The 23047-nt window shown below is 45.2% G+C and overlaps 1 protein-coding gene across 1 annotated transcript; it reads left to right on the top strand.

Annotated features, from left to right (window-relative positions):
- The first annotated feature begins 1087 nt into the window (after nucleotides 1-1087).
- Nucleotides 1088-21226, top strand: GALR1 (galanin receptor 1). Its single transcript, XM_001086740.5, has 3 exons — nucleotides 1088-1976; nucleotides 6854-6919; nucleotides 18646-21226. Exons 1-3 carry the CDS (start codon nucleotides 1311-1313, stop codon nucleotides 18961-18963), a joined length of 1050 nt encoding a protein of 349 aa, XP_001086740.1. The 5' UTR covers nucleotides 1088-1310; the 3' UTR covers nucleotides 18964-21226.
- Nucleotides 21227-23047: the final 1821 nt, after the last annotated feature.

Here is a 23047-nt window from a genome sequence, read left to right as displayed (position 1 = left end):
GCACGTTCTTTCACTTTAAAAATATTTTGTCATCGCTGCAGTTTATGGCCCTCAGATGAGTAATGCAAGGCAAAAATGATGTGAGGTTGAGTGGTGTGAACAGCCTTCTCCTTCAATGTCATCCACATCTATAGAGAAGCCCACACAGCCCTTTCCCTTCGCACTTCTCTCCTCTCTAGCAGGCCGCGGATAAGGGTGGGATTAGGCGGCCAATTTTACAAAACTCCAGGGAGCGGCGCCAGCCTCGATTTCCTGGGGTTATTCCAGGGACAGAGGTTTTCTCACGGACAGCCACCCTGGGGGGGAGGAGGAGGAGGAGGAGGAGGAGGAGGAGGAGGAGGACAGACACTGATGGGTGAGGGGGCCCGCGAACCCCTTTGCCTCCCCCCCGGCGCGCTCTGGAGCGCCCTGGAGAGCGCCCGGCTTCCCTCGCCCGCCCGGCCCGCAGCAGCTGGCAGCCCCGCCTTCAGCCAGCCGTGCAGGTCCGCACCCCGCGGAGGCGAGCGCGCGCGGGTTCCAGCCGGGAGGTGGGCGGCGACCCATCCCGCGAGAGTCCGTCCAGTCTCTGCTCGCGCACCGTGACTTCTAGGGGGCGCGGATTTCAGCCAGGCCGTCTTCGTCTCTCAGTTGAAGCCGAGAGGCCCCTGGTACCCGACTCTTTCCACCACCAGGAAGTCCCCCAAAAGAGCTTTCGCCCTGTGGACACCTCGGAATCCCTGGAAAAGCCGGGAGGGAGTCGCAGGCGCCAGCCCACTGGGGAGGTGGCGCGGGAGGCGCGGGGAGCCCTGTCTGCAGGAGCCTCACGGTGCGCTGCTGCGCGCTCGGCAGTGCGGGGAAGCGCCGCGGGAAGGAGCGGCTCTGAGCAACAGGTGCAGCCCGCAGCCGCTCCGGGAGCGAGAGAAAACGGCCCGCGAAGATCTGGAGCTGTAAGGCGGAGAGAAGGGTCTTTCCACCTGCGCGGCTGCAGCCGGCGGATCCTTCTTCCCAGGCTCCGTGGTCGCGCAGCGGGCGGAGGCGCCCGGGTAGGGGATCTAGAGCTCTCAAGACCACCGTCCCTTCCCGAGAAGGTCCAGCTCCGGGCTCCCGTCCCCGCCCTCTCTCAGAAGGTCGCGGCGCAAAGACGGTGCCTTCAGGCACGGCCACCGGATCCCCGCGCCCGCTGGCGCGCGCCTCAGGGGAAGCTCAGACTCCTAAACTCGCGCTCTCCGTGCTCTGCGCCGGGACTACCGACCACCCCCGGCGCCTACTTTCCTGCCAGGCACCCGCCCTCCCCGCGCGCCCCGCCGCTCGCCCGGGCAGCCCCGCGGGCCATGGAGCTGGCGGTCGGGAACCTCAGCGAGGGCAACGCGAGCTGGCCGGAGCCCCCAGCCCCGGAGCCCGGGCCGCTGTTCGGCATCGGCGTGGAGAACTTCGTCACGCTGGTGGTGTTCGGCCTGATCTTCGCGCTGGGCGTGCTGGGCAACAGCCTAGTGATCACTGTGCTGGCGCGCAGCAAGCCGGGCAAGCCGCGGAGCACCACCAACCTGTTCATCCTCAACCTGAGCATCGCCGACCTGGCCTACCTGCTCTTCTGCATCCCCTTCCAGGCCACGGTGTACGCGCTGCCCACCTGGGTGCTGGGCGCCTTCATCTGCAAGTTCATACACTACTTCTTCACCGTGTCCATGCTGGTCAGCATCTTCACCCTGGCTGCGATGTCAGTGGACCGCTATGTGGCCATCGTGCACTCGCGGCGCTCCTCCTCCCTCAGGGTGTCCCGCAACGCGCTGCTGGGCGTAAGCTGCATCTGGGCGCTGTCCATCGCCATGGCCTCGCCCGTGGCCTACCACCAGGGCCTCTTCCAGCCGCGCGCCAGCAACCAGACTTTCTGCTGGGAGCAGTGGCCTGACCCTCGCCACAAGAAGGCCTATGTGGTGTGCACCTTCGTCTTCGGCTACCTGCTGCCGCTCCTGCTCATCTGCTTCTGCTATGCAAAGGTGCGCGGCGGGCACCGGGCCGAGACGCGCGAGGGAGGGTGGGGGGCCCGGGGGTCCCAGTGTTCCGCGGCCCTGCCGGAGCCTTGGCGGCAGCCCGGCCCCAGTTGCCTCCACCCCGCCGGTGCTGGGGCGGATCTGTGCGGGGAGGCTCCCTGGCCGCTGCTGGAGCTTGCCATTGGCTCGCGCAAGAAAGTTACTTGGAGTCTGAGAGATGCTGGGGAAAGTTTGCAGTTCACTTCGCATGGTCTGGTAGAACAAGTTTCTCCTCCCCTCCCCTTCCTCGCCCCTGCGGCGCTTCAGAGCCCCCAGGTTGCCTGGGCGGTAGGCGGGCGCTGCCGCCTCCTTCCCGGTACCGCAAACCCCGCTCGGTTCCAGCAACTCTTCAACCAGATCAGCTGCGCGGGGAGGTTACCGCCTCGGCACTGTGAGACCCGAGGGGAGCGCGTGGTCACCAGAGCGCGAACCTTTTGCGAGGGTGACGGGTCCCCACCGCCCCCTCCCGGGCTCTCAGCTGGCCGTCGGGGGGCTCGCGGGGCGGCCCCTCTCCCCCGGGGTGCGCAGTTTGCCCTCGCTCCGAAGGCTTTGCGCACACCGGGCTCTGCGAAGCCACTGCTCCCGGGGACAGAGCTTTGAATTTTATTCTGAAGCTTAGCTTTATAAAACGGTGTTTCTTTACAGAGTCCTGACCGCAGGCTCCAGGAACTTGGAATGGAATGGACTCGAGCTTTCGGCTTCCCCATTTCAATCCTTTTTAGAAAGGTCTCCAGAACAGGGTGAAGTGGTTGAGGCGGCGGATCTTCACCCTAACTCTAGCAGAGGCACCGTCCACGCGTGTGGGAGATCGTTTTTCCCTTTGTACAGCCGGGCAGAGCTCAGAACTCACGTTCTTTTTCATTACGTCCACAAGTGTTTGAAGACTTTATACTGATCAAAACGTCTTCAGCCTTTGACACACGTGTTTCTATTTGCGTAAACAAGAGCTTATTTTAATAATCAGGTGATAGCGATTCACGGGGTAAACCCCAGTGTGCGCAGCCTCCTGGCTCCAGAGCGTGGCCATTTGAAATACAGCTCTGTTACCAGGTTCCCCTGACTTCACCTCGGTCTCATTCTGTTTCAATAAGGCTGTGACTATATGACCACAAATAACCTCACTAGGTAGAACAGCTATCACTTTTAATACTCAATTCACAAGGTATTTTTATCAACAGAAGTGTTTGCTATAAGCCACCTGTTTCCCCCCACCTGTTTCATCTATGTAGATCGTGTCGATTTTGAATAATAGTATTGCTGGATATTATCTGAACGGCTTGCACCAAAAGGTTAAATATAAAGAAATATAGTAGCACTTTGGGAGGCCGAGGCAAGTGGATCACCTGAGGTCAGGAATTTGAGACCAGCCTGATCAACAAGGTAAAACCCCGTCTCTACTAAAAATATAAAAATTAGCCGGATGTGGTGGTGGGCCCCTGTAGTCCCAGCTACTCCGGAGGCTGAGACTGGAGAATTGTTTGAACCCAGGTGACAGAGGGTGCAGTGAGCTGAAATCGTGCCACTGAACTCCAGTCTGGGTGACGATGGAGCGAGACTCCATCTCAAAACAACGACACCACCACCACCACCACCACCACCAATATAGTAGCAGTAAGGGAATTTGGAAAAGAACTCTAGCTTAGCTATTTGGGAAACGGCTGGTTTATTAATGTGGTCTTCTGCAAATGCTAAACAAAGGCCATCTTACCTAGCACAATTATCTGATATGTGCACCATCTCATTTAATTTACACAACTCTGGCTTGGAGCTATTTTATTATTTACCCGTATTTTATTACTTAAGGAAAAAGAGCTTTGGAAAGGAACACCTGACCGAAATTATGAAGCTGGTGAATGATTCAGGAAGGAAGGAAGGCTTTTAACACAGGGATTCCCAGTCTCCGGAGGACAGGACAGTTGGTGAGGCCTTGAGGACACTGAAGTCTGAGATTGGGAATCTTACCATATATGGCTGTTAACTTCCTAATTATTGCAGTAGAACTGAAGCACACGCTTCCTTATTTCCCCAAAGCCTTTAGGGAGAAGAACTAAAATCTTACTGGAAATGACAAAGTAAGCTTTTAGGAATAAATTAGGCTACATTTCTGTCATTTGCGAGTCTATAGAAGTCCCACAGAAGGGCAATGTTTAAAAAATAGTTTTTTAAAAAAATTTTAATGAATACAGGATCATTTGGATTTTTTATATGGAAATAGTTTGCTTCTAAGCATAACTGGAAAAATATTTTGAATTCAGCATAATATTTACAAGTTAATTTCAGGGCTGTCATGGATAGGTGGAGATTTATTTCAAGTTGCTTTTCTTTGGCTCAGGCATTAGCTGTGCACCATCCAGTTAAGGATTTTGCTACTTGAGTATTGGTTTCAGGATTCGCTATTCCTCAGGTCTGTTAGATAGCCTGAAAAAAAAAAAAAAAAAAAAAAAAAAAAAAAAGCACAGATGGCTAAAAGGGAACCTGAGGTTATGATGCTTTAAATAAACAAACTTAAGACAATTGCATTCCAGAGTTGCCTTTTGCCTCCAAATTCTTACAGGTTTGTAAGGGAACAGTCTTTTGCACCAGACAGTTTCTGGGAAACCCATCGAATACATGGCGGGAGGATGAGTCGAAGTTGTCCGCCCAGTGCCCCCGGAAGAGCCCTCGCCTCTGCTGCTGTGGAGCTGTTCTTCACCAGGGCTGTGCCCCTCGCTCACTTTCCTTAGAGTGAATTACTGTCCAGAACCTCCTTGGTCTACCACGAGGATAAACTCAATGGGCTCACCCGACTAAGTTACTCTGAATCTCCAGGATGTGCCCAGCAGGACCTGGGTTTGGTTTGAGCTAGCACCTTCCTGTGCACACTCAGAAATTTACAGACTCACCAAGAGACCCCAGTATGTTATTATCACTCTCTTCTTAAACCTCATCATACCCTATCATGATATCTACATTCTTCCTCCTTTGCTGACAAGACCTTCAATGGTGTATCATGATACATCATTCTGTGCTCATACTATGGGCTATTGAAGAGAAACAGAGCTGATTAAAATATACTTGAGTATTTTCTCCATTGACCATTCAACAGCATTCAACATTTTTAGGTGTTTTGAAGTGGCTGAGCTGTGATCCAAATTTCTTTTTGGAAGGAACGCATGGAGCTCGGCAGCGTTATGAAGCTGGTCACATTTGGACGTTTTGTTGTGATTTGTCCAGGTGTCGCTCTCTGATTTTGCTTGTGCGGCCTGTCCTCTGGTCTCTCCTGTGTCCTCAGTGACCAGTGTTGTCCTGCGGTTTCGCGTTGGGAAGGCTGCCATTGAGCCATCTAGGCGGTCCTGTCCTCTTGGGCAGGGTCCTGCCTCCTCCAGCCCTTTCCTTCCTCTTTGAAACGCTCTCATTTGCTCCTGCAAGAAAGCCCCTGTTCTGTCGATACCTTGCATTCAGGTTTTGATACTCTCATTTCTGCTGGTAGAACAGTAAACTAACACCTTGTCAATGTATTGAGTGTTTTCCCAAATGCTCCTGCGGCAAGTAAACACTTGTTTTGTTGCGGATGTTGCTGAGTCATTTCAGGAATTGGGAAGCATTTCAGTAGGGGAGAGAATTCATACCCCTGTGATGGCTGCTGCTTCACCTGCATAAGACCTGGGCAGCTGGTAAATAGATCCTGTGGCTTCCAAGTAAGGTGTGACTAATTGCTCTGAAAGTGCCTCCTCTGGCTGAATGGAGCAGGCTTTTGCAATAAGTTCAATTTGATTAAATTATTACCATGCTACAGGGAACAAAGAACTGGTTGGAACATGGCTTCTGGTTCCTTGAGAGACTTCTCAGCAATCTACAGACGATCTAAAGCACTTAGTCACCCTGGGGCTCGATTTTCTCTAGATTTTCCCTCACATGGGATATAGCAATGAACTTAAGTGACAGTTCTGCAGGCTTAACAATGTCGTCTAAGACCAAATATATGTTGGAAATTCCTATATCTAAAACCTCACATTTTCATATCATTTCTCCTGAGTATTACACTGGCAAGAAAAGACAAAAATAGCTTCTTTAATTAAGGGAGCCAGTGTGTCTCAAGGAGATTCCCTGACAGGGACATTAATTGTAAAACCTTTGCAAAAATGTTCTGTAAATCATCGGTGATGCCGAATCCCCAATAAGTTGTCTAAAAGCACAGCACCGTGGGTAGGATTGGAATAAAGAGTGAAGGGAAGCCTGATGGGTGGTGATTTGCTGTAAGGACAATTGCAGTGGAGGCAGCCCATAAGAGGAAGAAGAAAGAATATTTTGGCACAAACGCTGGCGATATTTGGGTGGGCTGCGCTGAAGAAATGTCTGATGATGTTATCTTCATTTGTTTACTTGCCTCCTTTCCCCATCAGACAGTGAATTTCGGAAGGGCAAATCTCTAGTTTTTTGATGCATCCAGGATCTAACATTGTGCCTGACATGTAGTAGGGACCTGGTGTTTGTTAATATATGGGGTCCTGGAAGAAACCAAGGCAGATAATAGACTAATAAGCTTGCATGAGTGGGTCATGGCATGGCTGTTTCTGGGCAAAACCCCAGAGCTCCATGTGCTGGGCATTCTCTGCAAACAGGTGCTATGGCTGTGAACTTGTCTGGCTGTGCATCAGCCTTCCTGGCATGCTCGTAAATGTTAGAAAAGAATGTATTTGGCAACTCACATTCATTGTTACTTAATCACCTAATTTGAGTTTTTATTTTAATGATCTTATAAATAGTGATGCTACCATTTCAGCATGTCAATAATTGTTAATGCAACATACGCAGTGGGTTGTGAGAGGTGAGGCGAACTGATTTCATTAGTCTGTGTCTTTCAGGTTCTTAATCATTTGCATAAAAAGTTGAAGAACATGTCAAAGAAGTCTGAAGCATCCAAGAAAAAGGTAATGATCACAAATATATATATATATGTGTTACTTTTCAGAGCTTACTTTATCTTTATTTTTACTTGCCCTCATGTCTACCTAAAGCCTGTAACATTTAGGACCCTTGGTGTGGCTATGGAGGTTTGAGATGAGCCTCCCACTGTTAGGATGGGAATGGAGGGTCAGCCTTGGCAAGGGCATCGCGGGTCACTCTGTGCTGCATTCAAACTTAGCTGAAGATCTGGGGAGACGAGGAAACGCGGATTCTGCTGATCCTGCGCCTCACTGGGAGGTGTGCTTGGGCTGACTGAGACAGAGTGCAGAGTGCAGAGTCGCTGACATGCACACTTAGAGGGAAAGTATAGTCATTTTGTTGTATGTTTACAGTCTCTGATGTGATGCCAAAAAGCCCAGGTTTGGTTCTCGTTTAAGACAACGTCGTTATAATCCCTCCCTAAAGCCGCCAGGGCACTGGGTCGTCCTTGCCTCTTTCACCCACATGTGCTGACTCTGACCCCGCGGGTAAAGACTGAAGAGTGGACAAGGCTGAAAGCTGATTCCTCCCGTGGCTAACTGACTTTCTCATCCCCCAGCCCTGATTTAAACAAGCTTCTCCTGAGTAGTATTACAGCGCCTAACTTACTGATGGTCTTGACATTCTACATTTTGAGGAAAAACTATTTCACAGATCAAGATTAAATTAACTTTTACTCAGAAAATATCTATATAACTTCTAATTTTAGGAAGTAGAATGAGATTATTAGGCAATATGATTAAGGAGTAGGAGGTTATAACTGGACATTTTAACCCAAAAGTGTAGTAATAGCATCTTAAAATACCTTGTTTTTTCCTTATAAGTATTTATGATCAATGACATATATAACTTATAGAAATTATAGTTTAGATCATATTTAATCATGTTTACTTAAAAATTCTACTTAAATAAAGGACAGCTTTTCCTGACTTTCCTTGTTGATCAACAGTAATGTGGCTAAAAGGCCATCTGACAGTCCAGAGTCGAAACTAGTGGTAGAGAATTGGTTATAGAGTACAAACATTAAGACCTTTTTTTTTCTGGCAGCAAAAAATTAGCTTATATTAGAAATGCAATCATACAGTTTTTAGGATAACCACCTAAGAATACAAGGTGCAATATAAGTAACAAGACCATGTTATGGCTTTATACCACTGATCCTTTCTTACATCTGAACAACTATGATGAATATTTCATTTTAGGCATCTAGGCCCCTCATTAGAGCAGCTGACCAAGTGCTAAGTTATATGAATGGAATAAACCCTGAACGTTGGTGCCTTCCTCCTTTGTTTTTAGTGATGTGCTGTTATGGTAGGGATTTTCCATTTTTCTGGTATATCTATTTATTCTTCCTCTGAGTCACACTTCTTATTTCTAAGAAAATGGTTCTTTAAAGACAATTAAGGATCATTTCTGACTTCTCCTTGGACAGTTATTTTTGGAGCCCCTGCTCTGTGTAGGACCAAGCTGACCCAGGGGATTCTAAGAGGAACTGGCTCCACCTGGAAGCCAACGTTGTAATGGAAGAGATAAATGTGTAAGTCCCAAAGGCCTGTTCAAGGGAGCAGTGTTTGGAGCATCAGGGAAGGAAGAGCTTAATTTCCCTTGGGAGAGATTGGGTTCACCAAACTTTAACCAAGAAGACATCATTGATCTGTGATAAATGTTTGTTAATGATTCAAAAGATTTTATGCTTACCAACAGAAATAAAACAAAACATTTCTTTAATATTTGCTGAATCTTACTTGTGTCGATGGTAGTTTTAGTCTCTATATTTGAAAAAGTATTAGAGAGAAATTGTGAAGGTCTCAGTGAAGAATTACTTAAAAAATAGGTCTTATAAAAATGATTAGAAAAGCTGTTTTATTTTACAGTAAAAAACCTAAAGATCAGTGATTAGTTCAGTAATTACTTTAGTTATATACACATACACACACATATATACACAAATACTTAGATTTATGTGAGTATATGCATGTATAAGACATATGTGCTTACATATATACATACACTAAATATATCTATATAAAATTGTCTTTTGTTTATTCTTACTATGAGGAGGTTCTAGCATTTGAAAAAGGGATGAAGATTTTCTTTTTCATTTTCACAGCCTCTGACCCTTAACAGCCACTGAACAGATGTCAGATCTTTTTGATGTATTTAATTGCCTCCTTGTTTGCATAGGACAAATAAATGTGGTGGTGGTGATGGTGGTGGTAGTGATGGTGGTGATAATGGTGGTGGGTGGTAGTGGTGGTGATGATGGTGATCATTGTGGTGATGGTGGCGATTGTGGTGGTGATGGTGATGGTGGTGACGATGGCGATTGTGATGGTGGTGGTGGTCATAGTGCTGGTGGTGGTCATGGTGGTCATGGTGGTGATTGTGGTGATGGTGGTGGTCATAGTGGTGGTGATGGTGGTGTTGGTGGTGGTGATGGTGGTGATCATGGTGATGATGATGGTGGTGGTGGTGGTGGTGGTGGCGATTGTGATGGTGGTGGTGGTCATGGTGGTGATGGTGATGGTGGTGGTGGTCATGGTGGTGATGGTGGTGGTGGCAATGGTGCCAGTGGTGGTGGTGGCAATGGTGGCAGTGGTGGTGGTGGTGGTGGTGACAGTGGTGGTGGTGGTAATAGTGATGATGGTGGCGATTGTGGTGGTGATGGTGGTGATGGTAATGGTGGTGGTGGTGTGTGTGTATCTAGGAAAGAGATGAGAGAGAGGAGCAGAGGAAGGGAAAGAAGAGGGAGTGGAAGCAGAAGAGTGAAGAGAAGGGAGGTGGCGGAGAGAGGGGGACAGAGGCAGGAGAGGCGAGAAAGGGGAAATGCGGGAGGGAAAGAAAGAATACATGGCAACTTCCCTGAAGACAAAGACAGGAACTGGATTGGTCCATTGTGGGTATTTCCCCAGGTCTCGGCACAGAAAATTGCTACTGGTGCACACGTGTTCATTTGATTAGTAATGGAAGATGTGACAGGGATTTGGATAGTTTGCTCATTTCAGCTCCACTTGTTTCCAGCCCTTTCTCTCAGTGGCTAAGTAAAGTTCCCTTTGTCTGCCCTGTATCCACTTGTCTTAGTACGTTCAGGCTGCTTTAAGAAAATACCATAGCCTGGGTGGCTCATAAACAATGGAAGTTTATTTCTTGCAGTCCTGGAGTTTGGAAGTCTGAAATCAAGCTCCTGCAGATTAAGTGTTTGGTGAGGGCTGTTTTCTGGTTCATAGATGGCCCCTTCTCTCTGTGTCCTCACAGAGTGGAAGGCGTGAGGCAGCTCTCTGTGCCCTCTTTCATAAGGGGACTGGTCCCATTATTCATAGGGTGGGAGGCATAAGGCAGCTCTCTAGGCCTCTTTCATAAGGGCGCTAGTCTCTGTGTCCTCATAGGGTGTGAGGCGTGAGGCAGCTCTCTGGGCCCTTATTCATAAGGGCACTGGTCCCATTGTGACTGCTCCCTCCACATCATGACCTAATTACCACCCAAAAGCCCCACCTGTTAATACCATCACCTTGGTGATTAGGTTCCAATATATGAATTTTTTGGAGGGGGTGGGGACATAAACTTTGAGACAGTGCGGCCGTCCATACAGGGCTTTCCTGTGAAGAGTTACAACTATTATGGGGTGGGTAGATTGGCCTTTCATGATAAACATGCTAACAGTTATTCTCCATGTTTGGAGAAAGTGCAAAAGAAGAATAGGATTTCTACTGCAGAAATAAAGCGCTGAGATTGATCACATGCTTTGCTTAAACTCTGCTTTGAGTTTCTGGCTCAAAGCTGATTGGTAAAACCTTGGAAGACCTCAAAATGGGATAGACAGCCTACTGGATGGTTGCTTCTTGGAGAAAATTGGATTAAAGGACCTCTTGATGTCCTATCCAGCCACTGGCTTCTTTTAATGTTTGCTTTTTGTTGTTGTTTCTTTGGCTTTAAGTAACTCAGTAAGCTTTTTGGCTGTCATTTATACATTTGTGAAGCTTTTTTTTTTTTTAAATCATTTTCATCTTTTAGTCACTTCTTTTCTCCCCAGCCAAATTCCATTAGACATATTGTGAGTAAAATTCTTTGAAGAAAGAACAGACACCTCAGATGATTTGAAAAACAGCATCTCACAATAAGAAGAGCGACTAATATTTTTTCAGATACTTTCAGCAGAAGGAGCACAGAGAAACCAGGCTATTAAAAGACCTAAACTCAAGGGTAAGAAGAATTTGTAGAGAGATTTAGCATATAATTTTAAACGATGAATTTTTCTCCATCAGAAGATCATGTTGGGATTCTATACGCTAAATAGACAAAGGAGGGAAGCACAGGGGACATGTCCGTCTGACGGAGACGAAGGACCCTGTAAGAGAGTAGAAAGAATCACGTCATAAATACATTTTAAAAATCAGCCTCGTCCTCCAGGGAGGGGAGTTCTCTCTGTGACTTTCTCTGCTCTGTATCCACTGGTCTTAGTCTGTTCAGGCTGCTATGAGAAAATACAACAGCCTGGGTGGTCCGTAAACAATAGAAATGTATTCCTTGCAGTCCTGGAGGTTGGAAGTCTAAAATCAAGCTCCTGCAGATTCAGTGTTTGGTTACTTTCTGATGTTACTTTCTGATGTTTCCATGGGAAAGACAGGAAGCGGCTTTTCCAGCTCTTTCTAGGAAAGGAGATGCTTCAGCCTTAGGGGTTGATACTAAGCATTTTTTATTGCCTTTAAATTGAGGTGGGTAAGACAACTTTCTTTTTGTTGTGACTTTTATGTAATTCATCAGTGGTTCTCCAAACACCTTCTTGAGCTCTTTTTAAATTTATTTTTAGAGATGGAGTCTTGCTTTGTTGCCCAGGCTTAGGTACAGTGGTGTGATTATAGCTCACTGCAGCCTCAACCTCATGGGCTCAAGAGATCGTCCCACCTCAGCCTCCTGCATAGCTGGGACTACAGGTGCACACTGCTGCATCTGGCTAAGTTATTTGAAAACATTTTTTACAGGTTGGGACTCAGGATGTTGCCCAAGCTGGCCTAGAACGCCTGGCCTCAAGCGATCCTCCTGCCTCAGCCTCCCAAAGTGGTGGGGTTACAGGCATGAGCCACTGTACCTGGCTGAGCTTTTTAAAAAGGCAGATTCCTGGGTAACTAATAACCTCTACCAATTGCTTTAAAGCTATAAGAGATGAGGTATAGCTATCTGAATTAAAAAAAAAAAAAAAAAAGGCTTTGCACTGGGTAAGGATAGGCATACTAACCTACTTAAATCCCAGGGTTGAAATTAGTACACATGCATTATTTTGTCAGATCTTTAACTTTGAGCTAGTCTATGCTAGGCATATATTGTTTCCTGAGTTTGACAGTTTGGAGCAGTAGTAAATGAATAAAGATGGTTTTCCACCGGCATGGAACTTCTTGCCCCATGTCCCATCTTCTACCAGCATCTGTTGCAAGGGAAGAATGACGACAAAAATCATCTACTGTTTTCAGCCATGCACATGGGTGTATTTGCCATATTGATGTTGCTACAACTGAATTGGACTCAGTTTGAAGACAGCAGGTCCAGGTGCCCAGGGCCTGTTTGCAGGGAGCTGGCTTTTAACAACCCTGAGGCCTTCCACTTCAATGGCCTGAGATGCTTGATAAACATGAAGAAAATAGGAAACCCCTGGAGATACTTATCTGGGAGGATAGTCAGTGTTGACAGGCTTTCCATTAAACTCTTTTGGGAACAATCTGAGACAAATGATATAGTTTATGCAATACCCATTAAGCCTTCTTTCCTGATATTTATGTTGCAAACTGTAATCCCATCTCATTTCAAAGCTGCTGGTAAACCAAGAAAAAGAACCTGATTCTTATCCATGGCTCTAAGACTAATGGGACTAGTAAAAATTAAAAGGTAAACTTGGAATGAGTCACGGACACACAAAGTTAACAAACACTGCCAGAGAAAACCCTGCCCTCCGGCCTCAGGGCACACTACCATTTGCCCTGTGGATGTTGATAAGGCATGGATCTTATCAGTAAGCTGCTGGGATCGATTTCTGCCCTGCACTTAGTAAAAATGTCTAAAAGAATCATTTTGTGAGATGGAGAGATGGTCTGATTGTCTTAGAAAGAAATGATGATGTTTTATATTCTATCTGTAGGTATAATTATATCTAGATTGTTTTGACTAAATCATCTGAGAATGGCATTTCTCATCCACTAATGGATAAATGGATTGATAGCAGGCACTCCCTTAATATATGTGAGCACATTATCTGTTTGCTTTGTGTGTCATGCAGTAAGTGGTTTTAATATGTAAGCTTGTACCCTATAAAACCCATACTCAGATTTTTATACCTGAGTTGTTTGTCGTGTTTAAATAGATGAGGCATAGTCTAGGAATCATTTCATTGGTTCATCCTATTGTCAGATGAGGAAGTTGAGGCTCAGGGAGTTTATGACATTTTACAAAGGTCATACAACCAGCTTATAGCATGACCAGGTGGGAACACAGACCTGCTGTCAGTCCTGGGATCTTGTGCATTCCCTGGTGCCTCTGGATAGGGAGCTTAACTCTCATGTCCTGTCCACCTCGCTGGTAGAATTTGTCCTGGTCTTGATCTGAGATCTAGCCCTCCCTCTACTGTCTCTGCCTGGATCCTGGGCACAGCTTCCTGGCTTCCAGTCCCCCTCTTTGATAAACTTCATCTCCCGTCTTACTTTGCTACCTCATGTCAATCCTTGAAGAGCTGGCATCTCATGCATTATCGTCTGGTTGTCATTTCTATTGCAGTGGGACTCTAGTTCATGGGAAGTGACAAGAAGAGTCTTTTTGGCCGGGCGTGGTGGCTCACGCCTGTAATCCCAGCACTTTGGGAGGCCGAGGCAGATGGATCATGAGGTCAGGAGTTTGAGACTAGCCTGACCAATATGGTGAAAACCCGTCTCTACTAAAAATACAAAAATTAGCCAGCATGGTGGCGCATACCTGTAATCCCAGCAACTCAGGTGGCTGAGGCAGAAGAATTGCTTGAACCTGGGAGGTGGAGGTTGCAGTGAGCTGAGATTGTGCCACTGCACTCCAGCCTGGGTGACCGAGTGAGACTCCATCTCAAAAAAAAAAAAAAAAAAAAAAAAAAAGAGTCCTTTTGCCACGTAGGATTTCCCCTCCTAGCAGTGTGGAGCTGTGGTTCCCACTGCCCTGTGATAGTCCTGCAGGGTGTGAGGTCCATGCAGGACCATAATAAGAAGGCCTGTGTCCCAAGGGAAAATCTGTGGTGGGACAATGCTGTCTCAGTCATGGAGTCAGTTTCCCATGTCTTAGTCTTCTCTCCATGTGAAGTTATAAGAAAAACAAGGCTCTATTTTCATTCTTTTTCTCTTGCTTTCTCTTCTTTTACCCCAACTTTTCTTCTCCCACTCATCCATTTTAGAGTATTTCTGTTTAGAAAACAGACTGGTGGCCCCAGGTGAACCCTTCACCACATCCGTATGCTGTGATGGGAAGGCCAGGGGAGGGGGTCTGCTTTCCTGCTCCGTGAAACCCAGTGAGGCCTGGGAGAAGAGTGGGTCTATTTGTCTGTTCTTCCACTGCTAATAAAGACATACCCAAGACTGGGTAATTTATAAAGAATAGATGTTTAATTGATTCACAGTTCCACAGGGCTGGGGAGGCCTCAGGAAACTTACAATTATGGTGGAAGAGGAAGCAAATGTGGTGGCAGGAAGGAGAAGAATGAGAGTAAAGGGGGCAAAAAGCCCCTATAACACCATCAGATCTCATGAGAACTCATTCGCTATCATGAGAATAGCATGAAGGTAACTGCCCTCCTGATTCAGTTATCTCGTTTTAGGTTCCTGCCACCACACATGGGGATTATAGCAACTACAATTCAAGATGAGATTTGGGTGGGAACACACAGCCAAACCATGTCTTACTGTTCCTGGCCCCTCCCAAATCTTATGTCCTCACATTTCAAAACACAATCATGCCCTTCCAGCATTCCCCCAAAATCTTAACTCATTTCAGAATTAACTCAACAGTCCAAGTTCAAAGTCTCATCTGAGGCAAGGCAAATCCCTTTTGCCTATGAGCCTTTACAATCAAAAGCAAGTACCTATTATACTTCCTAGATACAATGGGGGTACAGGCATTGGGGAAATACACCCATTCCAAATAGGAGAAATTGGCAAAACAAAGGGGCTACAGGCCCCATGCAAGTCTGAAATCCAGTGGAGCAGCCAAATCTTAAAACTCCAAAGTGATCTCCTTTGACTCCATGTTTCACATCCAGGTCACACTGATACAAGAGGTGGGCTCCCATGGCTGTGGGCAGCTCCTCCCCTGTGGCTTTGCAGGGTATAGCCCCCTTCCAGGCTGCCTTCATGGCTGATGTTGAGTGTCTATGGCTTTTCCAGGTGCAGGGTGCAAGCTTTTGATGGATCTACCATTCCGGGGTCTGGAGGATGGTGGCCCTCTTCTCACAGATCCACTAGGTAATGACTCAGTGGGGAGTCTGTGTGGGGGCTCTGACCCCGTATTTCCATTCTGCATTGCCCTACCAGAGGTTATCCCTAAGGACTTTGCCCCTGCAGCAGACTTGTACCCGGGCATCCAAGCATTTCCATACATCCTCTGAAATCTAGACGGAAGTTCCCCAACCTCAATTCTTGACTTCTGTGCACCTGCAGGCCCAGCCTCATGGGTAAGCTGCCAAGGCTTGGGGCTTACACCTGCTGAAGCAATGGCCTGAGCTATATGTTGACCCTTTTAGCCAAAGCTGGGACACAGGACACCAAGCCCCAAGACTTCACAAAGCAGCAAGGCCCTGGGCTTGGACGTGAAACCCTTTTTCCTCGTAGGCCTCTGGGTGTGTGATGGGAAAGGCTGCCATGAAGACCTCTGATGCGCCCTGGAAACATTTTCCCCATTGTCTTGGTGATTAACATTTGGCTTTTCATTACTTATGCAAATTTCTGCAGCCTGCTTGAATTTCTCCAAAAATGGGTTTTTCTTTTCTATTGCATGATCAAGCTGCAAATTTTCCAAACTTTTATGCTTTGCTTCCCTTGTAAACATAAATTCCAATTCCAAACCATCTCTCTCAAGTGCAAAGTTCCACAGATCTCTAGGGCAAGGGCAAAATGCCACCAGTCTCTTTGCTAAAGCATAGCAAGAGTGACCTTTACTCCAGTTCCCAAGAAGTTTCTGGTCTCCATCTGAGACTACCTTAGCCTGGACTTCATTGTCCATATCACTATCACCATTTTAGTCAAAGCCATTCAACAGTTTCTAGGAAGTTCCAAACTTTCCCACATCTTCCTGTCTTCTCAGCACCCCAAGGCTCTAGGGAGTTTCAAACTTTCCAACATTTTCCTGTCTTCTGAGCCATCCAGACTGTTCCAGCCTCTGCCTATTACCCAGTTCCAAAGTCGCTTCCACATTTTGGGGTATCTTCACAGCAGTGCCCCAGTCTCTGCAGTAGGAATGTACTGTATAGTTCATTCTCATACCACTAATAGAGATATACTCAAGACTGGGTAATTTATAAAGGAAAGAAGTTTAATTGACTCACAGTTACACAGGGATGGGGAGGCCTCCTTACAGTCATAGCAGAAAGGGAAGCAAACACGTCCGTCTTCACATGACAGCAGGAAGGAGAAGAATGAGAGCGAAGGGTCGGGGGAAACCCCTTATAAAACCAGATCTCACGAGAACTCACTATCACGAAAACAGCATGAGGATCACTGCCCCCATGATTCAGTTACCTCTCCAGGTCCCTCCCATGACATGCGGAGATTATGGGAATGACAATTCAAGGTGAGATCTGGGTGGGGTCACAGCCAAACCATATCAATGGGATTGCTGCCAGCTCACACTCTGATGCTTCCCTCCCCATGTCCGAGCATGCTCTAAAATACTACAGCCTGGACTGTGTCTGAGAGAAGGAGGTTCCTTGAGTCCACACCTTTGGAAAAGAGGCTGAAAGGCGCACCTCTTACGCACTTAATGTTCCTTTTTTCCTACGAGAAGTAAACTTGCTGATAAAGTGAACAGAGAGCTGAAGTCGCCGAACAGAGGCGGCTGGGGAAGCGCTCTGTGCCTTCACGCCGGGGAACTGAGATGGAGGTTGTCTCATGGGGGCCTTTATTGCCCACCCAGCTAGCACGATGCTTTTTGAGAAGCAGCCCTGTTGTGAGCAGAGAGGGAAATGTGGCTTGTGATGACCGGAGTTTTCCCTGCACCCCAGCTGCAGAGCGCATGGGCTGGGGAGCATGTCCGCCTGGCTGCCAGCCCCAGCTTTGCATTCAGCTGTGAGACACTGGACGTTTGCTTTTCCCCTCCTGAGTCTCAGTTTCCTTATCTACAATCTGTGGGCCATGAGAGTGTCTGCTTCATAGAGTTGTAAAGGGGATTCGGTGAAATAATGCATGTGGTCCCGTCATTGGTCCACTAGTTTCGACGGCTCTGTTGTGACCATCGAGACACTAGAGGTTGTGTGTGGGTTTTCAGCTGCACTTGTTAAAGAACAATCTGTTTGAGAGGGAACCAACTGATTGCTTTTTATTTTATAGTTTAAAAAATATTAAGACACCTTGTAATGAAAGCATTTTAATAAAATAGATCATTGTCGTTTCTTTGAATCCAGAGACATAGAGTTTTCAATTAATCACAGACTAAGCCACCTAGCTCTTGTCTTTCAACATGTGTGGAACAGGCGAGGTTGCCCTAAGGCTTAATTCCAGTCCCATAGGTTTGTGGCCAGTCGAGGAGGCCGTGGCCATGCATACAGGCATATGCTTGTAGAGCATAGGAGGTTGATGTCCTCTCCTGTTGAGGTCCCTAATCAGGGATGACTTCCTCCTACCATTTGCTCAGTAGAAATCATGAAAGAAACACAAAGACCCTACCTCTGATTTCTAAGTATTTCTGATTTAGGAGCAGCAAAGAAAGAGTTAAAATGAAAGAAAGCAAAAGGGACTAATTTGGTCCATACACTGAAACTGAAATGAAACACATCGGTGCATCAATTAATTTGGCCTTGAATTTGCCAAAGTTTAATGAGGAGAAATAAACACGTATACTCTTGCTCATAGAGGTGACTACTTGGAGCAAAGTCCAGCACTCCTCTGCGATGCATTGCTGGTGATACAGCTGCGTGGGTAGCATGCTTGAACAGTTTTGCTGGTTTAAAAGTTACAGTCTCTAATCTTTGTACTTTTCTAGTTCCATGACTCGAAGCATTCTTCCTATAATGCATTTCACACATATCACAAAATTATTACTATGGAAGGTAATGACAGGTCTTGGAGAAGTTATGAACAAAAGTATTATGGGGAGTGAGGGTTAACACTTAAAACAGATGTAGTATCCATTTTTGATCTCATGAAAATATACATAAAATTAGCTTAGGATGTATTTTAAAATGCTGGATTCTTTTTCTGTTGTAATCAATGAATTTCCCTCCTTCTTCTCCCTGGCCACTGTGGCCGCCTCCTCTTCCTCCTCCTCCTCCTCCCTCCTCCTCCTCCTCCCCCCTCCTCCTCCTTCTCTTCTGCCTCCTCCTTCCCCCTCCTCATCCTCCCCCTCCTTCCCCTCCTTCTCTTCCTCCTCCTCCTTTCCCCTCCTCCTCCTCCTCCCCCTCCTTCCCCCCTCCTTCCCCTCCTTCCCCCCTCCTTCCCCTCTCCTCCTCCCCCTCCTTCTCCCTCCTCCTCCACCGCCTCCGCCTCCTCCTCCTTTCCAGACTGCACAGACCGTTCTGGTGGTGGTCGTGGTGTTTGGAATCTCCTGGCTGCCGCACCACATCATCCATCTCTGGGCTGAGTTTGGAGTTTTCCCGCTGACCCCGGCTTCCTTCCTCTTCAGAATCACCGCCCACTGCCTGGCGTACAGCAATTCCTCCGTGAATCCTATCATATACGCCTTTCTCTCTGAAAATTTCAGGAAGGCCTATAAGCAAGTGTTCAAGTGTCGCATTCGCAAAGATTCACATCTGAGTGATAATAAAGAAAATAAAAGTCGAATAGACACCCCACCATCAACCAATTGTACTCATGTGTGATAAAAGATGTATGAGAGTATCCTTATGGTTGAGTTTCCATATAAGTGGACCAGGCACAGAAACAGAGTGAGCTGGTGAGCAATGCTGCTCCTTGTTATCTTAACAACAGTTCAAGTCATTTTAATTAAATCCCACCTGTGTTAAAAAGTACTTTGATCCATTTAGGAAATTCCTAGGTCTAGTGAGAATTATTTTTCAATTTTATTTTAGTTCTAAATGACGTTTCAGAAACAAAAGACAATGCTGCATAGTTTTGTTCCTCTTCAGAAATGGAAGCTGAGTAGAATTCCGTAGATATGTTCAACTCTTCATAGATTGAGAACTGGCCCGTCAATATGGTCAGGAATATTTGCAGTCTCCATTTTAAACCAAATTTATTTAGAAAAAAATTTGAGCTTTAAGTCTTTAAGAGAAGTAATATTGTGAACTATGTGTTTTAAAATATGATCATGGACACACAGTGATGAATTTTTGGCTATTTGCATAGACACATCTATGAAATGGAAAGAAGGCTTTCTGAAGTCTGTTTGCACAGATGGCGTTTGCTTCCAATTGTAGCTAGTGTACAGAGCTTTGGAAGCCTGTCGTCATGAGATACAGTCGGTTTATCTCAGGAGTCAATTCAGGGTTGTGGTGATGACCTGGGGTGCAGTAGTAGGCACTGTTGATTCAAATTTATCCTGTGAAATTAGGCTTTATAGAGTTAACAAAACAGAAATTTTTTGGGTTTTGAAATTTTGTGTAAGTACTTGACCAAAGTTTTCATTTTGCCTTGAATGGAACCTACTAAAAAGAGAGATAAAAAAAAAATAAAAAATAAAAAACAGTGAGGCTGCTGTAGTTAATAATTTCTATGGGACCAAAGACTAGACAGAATTCAGTAAGTCACATGAAGTAATGGTCATGCCTATCGATAAAGCATATTTCATGTTTGATTTAGATGACATTCAAAAAAACCATGGGACTGAATATACCTGGGGTGTCCTATCTTGTACAAATGCATGCGTTTTCATCACATTTGTAATAATGTTTAATGCACATTTCCACCAAATACTATTTCCTCTAAAAATGTTAACTTGGGGTTAAAACTATCACCACTTGAATTTCAAATGTAGTTTTCATAACAATTTTATATTGATGTGTGTTTACAATGAGAAAATGGCATGAAAATATTAAATTATCTTGTATCGGAAAAGTACTTTTCAGACTGTAAGACTTTGATATGTTTTAGGAGGAAGCAAAAGCAAGAATTTTTGTTTGTTTGTTTGCTAAAAAGGATTTGGCTAGGCACAGTGGCTCATGCCTGCAGTTCCAGCACTTTGGGAGGTCCAGCTGGGTGGAGTGCTTGAGCTCAGGAGTTTGAGACCAGCGTGGGCAACATGGCAAAACTCGGTCTCAACTAAAAATATAAAAATAAGCTGGGTGTGGTGGCGCATGCCTGTAGTTTCAGCTACTCTAGAGGCTGATGTGGGGGATCACCTGAGCCCAGGAGGTCCAGGATGCAGTCAGCTAAGACTGCACCACTGCACTCGAGCCTGGACGACACAGCAAGACTCTGTCTAAAAAAAAAAAAAAAAAAAAAATGTGTAGTGTACATCTGTGCCAAATCAGCATGCCACATGAAACATCAAATTTTAGATAAAAATACAAACTTCACATAAGCCTTTGGCATGCTAACTTTTTAACTTTTTTAGCTGGTTCACTTACTTTCACTAATCATATTTCAGTGACCAGTGTTTATATTTGCGACGTTATTAATAACTCTCTGGATAAAAGGAAAGAAAAATGTTAGAAAGATTTCGAAGTGATATATTTTTATGTTTATTGACCAGAGAAAGAAATTGTGTTTATGTGTAAGTGAGAGTCTTAAAGAATAAGTCCTTTGCATCGAATGTTTTTGCACTTTATTCAAATATATAGGAGCAGAAAAATTTTATCCTGACAATGATACCTCATGTGATTTGTGGAACTTGAAGCTGTTGTTGCAAACTCCAGAACAACTTCTTTGGGTGTGAATTCACAAAACTGTGCAAAGAAGTGCGCTCTGGTTGCATTTGAATTTGCATGAATGGAAATGATTTCTTGCACCATGGCTATTTCTTTGTTTTCTCCTTCTGATCTGTAAGCACATAAATGGAAGTATTTTTTAAAATGCTGTAGCCATTGTTGCTATTTTCTAGAGGTATGCTGAAAACGTGCTGTGCCTTTTGTCCTTCCCAGATGCTGCTGGCGTGAGGGAAGCTTGAGGCACCCCCTGCTTTGCTAAATGTAAATGCTAATTGTTGCATTTTACAGTTAGATAGGCTATACTTCCTGCATATTGTCATTCTAATCAATTCCTCTTACTCAGAGTTTCAGCTGAGTCTACTTCTAAAACAAATTTTGATAGGGATAATGACATCTTCTGCAAAGATCTAAACCTGTACAAAGTTTTCTGAATAAAGAGTTCCAGAAGAACTCGTAAACAGTATGAAATTATCCAGAGAAGTATAGGAGTGTATTGCATTTGCCAAGCATCTGCTTCCTAGCTAGACTTTTCCCTAACATATAATGACCAATTCTGAAGCACCTTCTTTTCCATCGCTAAATAAAGACAGCTTCCCAAGGACACACTTTTTCTCCCAGCATCAGATTGAGGGAGAAATATTGCGTGTGCCTTTGAAGTCAGGCTGCTTGAAACCCACATTTTCAGTTTACTTCAAAGAAAATCGATGCTTTCTACATAGATTTGGTTGTCTCAGTGCCCCAAGGCAGCTGTTATTTCCCTAGGCTTTTTGCTTTCACGTAAGGAGACAGGCTCTGGGATATTTCGTGGCTGAAATGCTTGCTGTTTCACACGCATAAGCAACAATTTCAGTGTCCTGCTGATGAATACAGTGATGTGGATGGAAACGCTTTCTTGTCCTATATCCTGGAGACAGGACACAGATTCTCTGTGTTGTGTGCTCTTCCGACCAGGTATGTGCTCATATGGGGGACTGAGGCCATTTTCTGAATACTTTAGGTAAATTAGTTTTGCTTTTAACTAAATTGTTTTATTTTACACATTGGGAGTAAAACCATTTCTGAATACTTTAGGTAAATTACTTTTGCTTTTAACTAAATTGTTTTATTTTACACATTGGGAGTAAAACCATTTCCTGCACCATCCCAATCTCCTGTGCTTTTATCTTTTTTATCCGAACTGTCTTCTATCCAGATTTCCTCTCGATAATATTTACCACACAAAAATTCCTCCTTCGGCCCAGATAAAACAAATCAGAGTGGGGAGGAGAGATGCTTGAGGAAGTGCATGAGTCATGCAAGGCTCAGAACTTCTTGTGGCTCAACTCAAAATCATACTGCATTTCTGCATTCTCACAGATTGAGGCAGTGCAGCGATCATTCTAATATGTTAACTGAGACCCAAGATCTCAGCAGGAGAGGACAGCTTACCTGAGCACCCCTTTCCTTTGCAATCATGGCCATGGATATCTGTAAACACTAAACTGCTCATGCTAAAGCAGCATTACATTGAGGAAAATAACCTATTGTGCAGCTTCTTCATGTTCTTGCTTTCAATGATTTATCGAATACATGTATGTAAACTACATAGATACTAATTGGGGAAATGCATCAAATGTGGCTACGTCCTCTGGAAAGTTACTGTCTGTAATTTGTAAATTTAATCTATACTGTTGCACATATTTTCCATGTCTTAAATTTGTAAGTGGGTTTCTATTAAAGGTAATCATGTTCTTCTTGGCCATTAAAGATGTTGCATGTAAGGCTATTTCTCAAGTAGATGTTAATGACTTGTTTAATTATTGACTTATTTTAACAGCTATATGTAGTAAGAACAAGTAGGTGGTTTAAAATTCAGATAGTTACATGTTGACCTGGAAAGAAAAACATTATTAAATGGTAATTATATGTGATTTTATTTAACCATATTTTAATATGTTCTCTTTTAAAAGTGGAAAAGTTGAGCCTGAGGAAGAATTTCAAATGCTTAAGACATCTTTAATGGGGGCTGTATCTGCATAAGGCAGAGGTGTCTAAGGAGAGTGTATCGTGTATTGTAATGCATTAGCAGGATGTTTTG

This window comes from Macaca mulatta, chromosome 18, assembly GCF_049350105.2.
Source record: "Macaca mulatta isolate MMU2019108-1 chromosome 18, T2T-MMU8v2.0, whole genome shotgun sequence".
In the NCBI taxonomy this organism is placed as follows: domain Eukaryota; kingdom Metazoa; phylum Chordata; class Mammalia; order Primates; family Cercopithecidae; genus Macaca; species Macaca mulatta.
The sequence above is the reverse complement of the archived record's forward strand: the minus strand, read 5'-3'. Positions and strand labels throughout refer to the sequence as shown.